A 5,072-nucleotide genomic window follows, 5' to 3' on the forward strand; every position below is an offset into this window, starting at 1 on the left:
AAAAAAAAAAAAAAAAAAAAAAAAAAAAAAAAAGAAAGAAAGAAAGAAAGAAAGAAAGAAAGAAAGAAAGAAAGAAAGAAAGAAATTAGAATAAGCATTTTGGCATCTCGGTGGAACAAGCCAGGGCAAGACCATCGGTGTCACCTGCGTCCAGGTCTGGTTAAGTGGGAGTTTCGTGGCATGAGAGAAGAGAAAGAAGCTGCAAAGAATTTATAAGGGAAAAAAGGTTGGCCTGATTTCAAAGACATACTCTATCCGTTGAGACTCAAATTCATGCTGACCAGCCATGAATTCAAACCAGGGTGTTATCACTGTCACAGGGCACGCAGGTGACTAGAGAAAGCACAGGGAATCTTTCTAGGTGGAAACTTAGAAGCACACCAAGGTCACGTGCCACCTGATAGCAGTAGGTACCAGCTCTCTTACCAGAGGCATCTAAAATTCAACACACACATATTAGAAGTTCTGATCCAAAAATATAATCCTTAAGTGCTGATGCTGGAGCTCAATCTGACTTGCTCATGGTGACCCAAATAAATGTCTGGAGACAGCCTAGAAGGTGTCTCACTCTCTCGGATCCTTATTCCTTCAACAAGACGAACCACTCTGGGAAGGCCATCCCATCTCCTCTGCCAGATTCACAACAGTCATGAGTCTGAATTTCTTGCCTCCGTTCCACTGTGAATATACAGAGTCTGGGACTAGAAGGGATCCTTCAGGCCATGAATCTGAGCTACCCACAGGAAACTTCTCTGCCTGCAGTAGCATCAGTAGAATAGATGCAGCTTGTGGTTGAGCCAGCCCTTGCTATCCACACTTTCACAGGACGTCATGCACAGAAGCCTGAAGATACCGACAGCCTCCCCTCCTTACCCTGACCTCTTCGCCACGGCCATATAGTCCTTCACGCTACACCATTTCTAGATCTTTTAAGCTCTCTGGATTGATCCCTTGCTAGTTCTTCTGTACAAATAAACAGCATTCTGAATGTGTGGGCTGAACAAGGGATATGGACCTGCCTCCCAAGGGAGCCTAGGGCATATTGCAAGCACCAGAGCTGGAAGCACTGCCTTTAGAGGAGCTGCTACCCTTGGGGAGGACGGAGGCAAGTGCAGGATTACTTGTTCATTTGAAATACTTCCTGCTCCCTGGAGAGTAAGCACACAATGCAGGCATCCCAAAAGGAAAGCAAGCCACCACCAGCCCTGGCTGGAATTTTTTTTCTTTCCTTGCTGGTTATTTTTAGTGCCTTTGGTTTTTAAAAGAAACTCAGCAATTCTTTTAAATTATGTTCCACATCCCCAGTCTCTCTCTGCTGTCTTGGCTTAGGTGGTCTCCTCCTCTTTGATGTCATCCTCCTTCAGGCCCTCTGTGGTGCTGCCATGCTCCGCTCAGACACACCTGTGACCCTATCCTCCCTCTCAGGTCCCCCGCCACTCCTTGTTAAAGATCGACTCACACTGCATGGCTAGCACAGGTAAAGGTGAGTGCCTCTCCCTCCCAATAGCCAACTGGGTTTCCGGTTTCTAAGTTAGCAATGATCTTCCCTCTGCTTCTCTGTTGCAGTTTCTAGGCTGTTTTCTTGTCTTGCTGGCAGCCAGTACCTGCTACCACTATGCAAATAGTTATAGGCCCACACTGCAGACGAATCTCCTAAAAACAAGAAGGATCAAATGAGTGAGCAGGTGACTCAGTGAGTGAGTGATTTAGCAAACAAACCAACCACCTCACTGGTTTGGTCACCACAACTAAAACTCCTGGCTCGACTTCTTCCCATGTTTTGACAATGTGTCCCATCTTCTCTAATCTCCTATCACGGCTTCCTTCTCCAAAGAGGCTTTTGCAAGCTCAATCCCAGAATTTCCATATATAAACTCTACAGTGTAGTATGTTTGGCTGCACCTCATCCTTTCCTAGCTTTGGTTATGTCACCTCCTCTCCCTGAATCTTTAGTAATGGCAGTTCACACCCTATACATGGGGGGGAGGGGTGCAGAAAGAGGGACAGTAGGGGAGGGCAAGGGCAAGGAGGAGAGCCGAGTTTAGAACCAGATTTGTCTTTAGTGTTTCTTGGTATAAGGACCTAAAGCTTCTGTGACTAGGATAAAGAGGAACAAAGAGTCACATGATAAATGGTGGCCAAGCCCTGGGAAGCCCATGACAGGCTGCTGTTTAACAGTTTCCTCTGAGATTGAAACACCCCATCCTGGAGGAAGCTCCTTAAGCAGGAAGGCAAATGGCCCAGGATAACTTCAGGAAGTCCCTGAAACTGACCAGATTCACTAGCCCCCACTGTCTTCCAGCCAGGGTAAACATTAAAAGCTAAGAGTCACTTTCAGAAAGGCAAAGCTGCAAAGTGGATCCTGAGGCGGAGCAGCTGCCTGGGGGACCAGCCAACCCAGCTTCCTGGAGGAAACAGAGACCAGCCAACCCAGCTGCCTGGAAGAGGTTTAGACCATGTGAGCACCTGGAAAGGACATTCTCCAGCCTGCTGAGCTAGCTGCCTGCAGGCTGTGCAGTGAGCTCCAGCTTCCCAGCTCTGTGAGCTGTCACCCATGCTGGGGTGGGCATTGATAATTCAGCTGTCTTTGAGTCAGTTCTGCTCCTGCAAGTAACCCCCCCAAAACCTCGCTACTTCACTAAGTTGGACTTGGTGGCCTCCATACTTTGGTCTGTCGTAGGCTCCTTATTTGGAGTGAGCAGATAAGTGTGCTGTATCTCCTGCATCTCCCCAGGAAAAGTTTTGCCACATAAGCATGTAAAAACAAAAACAAACAAACAAAAAACCCCAAACCCCCAAAACCTGACTTAGGGGTTGGAGAGATGGCTCAGAGGTTAAAAACACTGCCTGTTCTGCTCTTCCAGAGGTCCTGAGTTCAATTCCCAGCAACCACTTGGTGGCTCACAACCATCTGTAATGAGGTCTTATGCCCTCTTCTGGTGTGTCTAAAGACAACAACAGTGTACTCACATACATAAAATAAATAAATCTTTTTTAAAAAGTTGACTCAGAGTGGACGTAGGAGCTGGCAGTCTGAAGTTCTGCCACAAAAGAACAGTACACACACCCAAAGCCTCAGATGTAGAATTCTCTGCATCTCTTGGCTTACCTACGGAGCTCTCACCTGTATGACACGTCTGCTTAAGCCTGTCCTTTCTGCCAGTTTCTGGAGGGTCTGTGCGTCTGGGTTGTTGTCCTGAGCGAACTGTGCTTGCATAACCTGTGGTTGTTTTTAAAGACAGACGTTGGGAGCAAATAGTTAAAGGCTTGATCTTTTGCATTTTGATGGTAGAACAGATAAGGCACACAAAGAAAAACGTGATGTGTATTTTGGTATTTGAAAATGAATATAGCCAACACAAGGAAAAGAAAGGCGTACTTTGTAAATTTACATGAACTCTTATTCCAAGATCTTTAAAAATTAACCCACTGAACAGAATGTAAAACTGTGCCCCTCAGCTATGCCATTAGAGACGCTACCCTTTCTCCACCCAGTCTCCAAACTCCCAAAACACAGAAGCTGACTCTGCTGTCCTTGGCTTCCCATTTGTAAAATATCCCTGCACTGGGACTCAGCAAAAGACTCAAATCCCACCACAGTTATCTCTATCCTCTGTGGGTCTGAACAGCCTCAAGGGCTCTTACATCATTTTTTGTTGATTTGTCTTTGCTGGAGAGATGGATTACAGCATACTGCAATGATGTCACTGGTGGGGAGGGGACGGGGTAGGGTGTTTGCGTCATAGGAAGCAACCTCTTGAGATCTTAAAAGGAGACACATCTTTTAGTCCATGCAACAAGACCTTAGCAGAGTCCATTGATTCATAGGTGACAATTCTGGATTAATTCCATTATGCCAAGTGCTATGACATATGTACATTCATATATGGTGGGGGTAGAGGGTCCTGATCTTAAGTTCCTAGAAGAAAAATATAGAAATGCCAGTCATCATCTCTAATTAAATGTAATGGAAAGAGGGAAATGAAAGCCACGGTCAAGGCTTTTGGATCCTGGGATGAGGGACCCGTGAGGATCCAGTAATTTTGAATTATGTGAAGTCAATCAGCTGAGGGGAATATGAGATAAAGATGATTAAGAATAAGGGCATTCAGTAGGCTGTGCTTGTCTGTGGGTACCCACTTCCCCACTGTGTTGGTCCCCCTGTCCTAAACAGTGTGAACTGGTGAGAAGTGAGCACCCACTTCCTCACCCTGCTGTCACCCTCCCCCAGGCACTGTGAACTTTGTCTTGGCCTGCTCCTGCTGGGACTGGCTTTCTGCCTCTACAGTTGTCAAAAGGAGCCCAACAGCTTACTTTGCAAAGTCCCTCACTCTGACTAGGGAAAAGCATCCTTTTGTGTTGTTGCATTACCCTCCTTGGTGGGTAAAGGGCGGTGTGACTGCATTCTCTGCTTGCCTGTGTTGCCTGTGATACAATGTAGCCTTCAGAGGAACCTTGACAATATGAGGAAAGTCTTCAGAGCTTGGAGAAAAAGCCCAGAAACAATTTGAGACTGCAAATGACCCCCTCAGTTAAGATGCCCCCGTTAGAACTCTTCTAGAATCAAGGGCTTCTAGCATCCCATCTAAAACTGATTCATTGGAAAAGGAGCATAGACTTGTTCTTATTGTAAGACATTGGAAAATGGACTCCATGTCCCTTCTTTCTGCTGTTCTTTAATCCAAGGGGCAGCTTTTCTATCCAGTTGTGCTTGTTGGGGGTGGGGAGGGAGTGACTTAGGGGTAATATCCCAAAGACAAATGGCAAGTGAATTGATCATGTTTTTAATTTCTCAGAAAGATAAGGCAGAACAGATATTTGGGGATTTGCTCCTAAGGTCATTACTGATTAGCTGGTTTAAAGAGAAAAAGAAAAGAAAAAGACCTCTGGAAGTAAAAGTTTAATAATAGAACTAACATACATTTAGTAAAGATATTCATCAAGGAAGGAAATGCAACTTAAGTCCACCCTGCCCATTAAGAACCAGAATTATTCTAAGGAAAATAGGGTACTTTGGTATTCTTTTAGCTAGGACCAGTAGTGAGAGAGAGAGAGAGAGAGAGAGAGAGAGA

The 5,072-nt window shown here is 45.5% G+C and overlaps 1 protein-coding gene across 1 annotated transcript in view; it reads right to left on the minus strand.

Annotated features, from left to right (window-relative positions):
* Lhx8 (LIM homeobox 8) overlaps positions 1–5,072 on the minus strand; it is a 23,101-nt gene that overhangs the window by 6,443 nt on the left and 11,586 nt on the right. The window contains exon 7 of the mRNA XM_029537757.1: positions 3,125–3,220. Coding sequence (XP_029393617.1) covers positions 3,125–3,220 — 96 coding nt within the window. The remainder of the gene's footprint in view (positions 1–3,124; positions 3,221–5,072) is intronic.

Source organism: Mus pahari, chromosome 4 (genome assembly GCF_900095145.1).
Source record: "Mus pahari chromosome 4, PAHARI_EIJ_v1.1, whole genome shotgun sequence".
NCBI classification, from domain to species: Eukaryota; Metazoa; Chordata; class Mammalia; order Rodentia; family Muridae; genus Mus; species Mus pahari.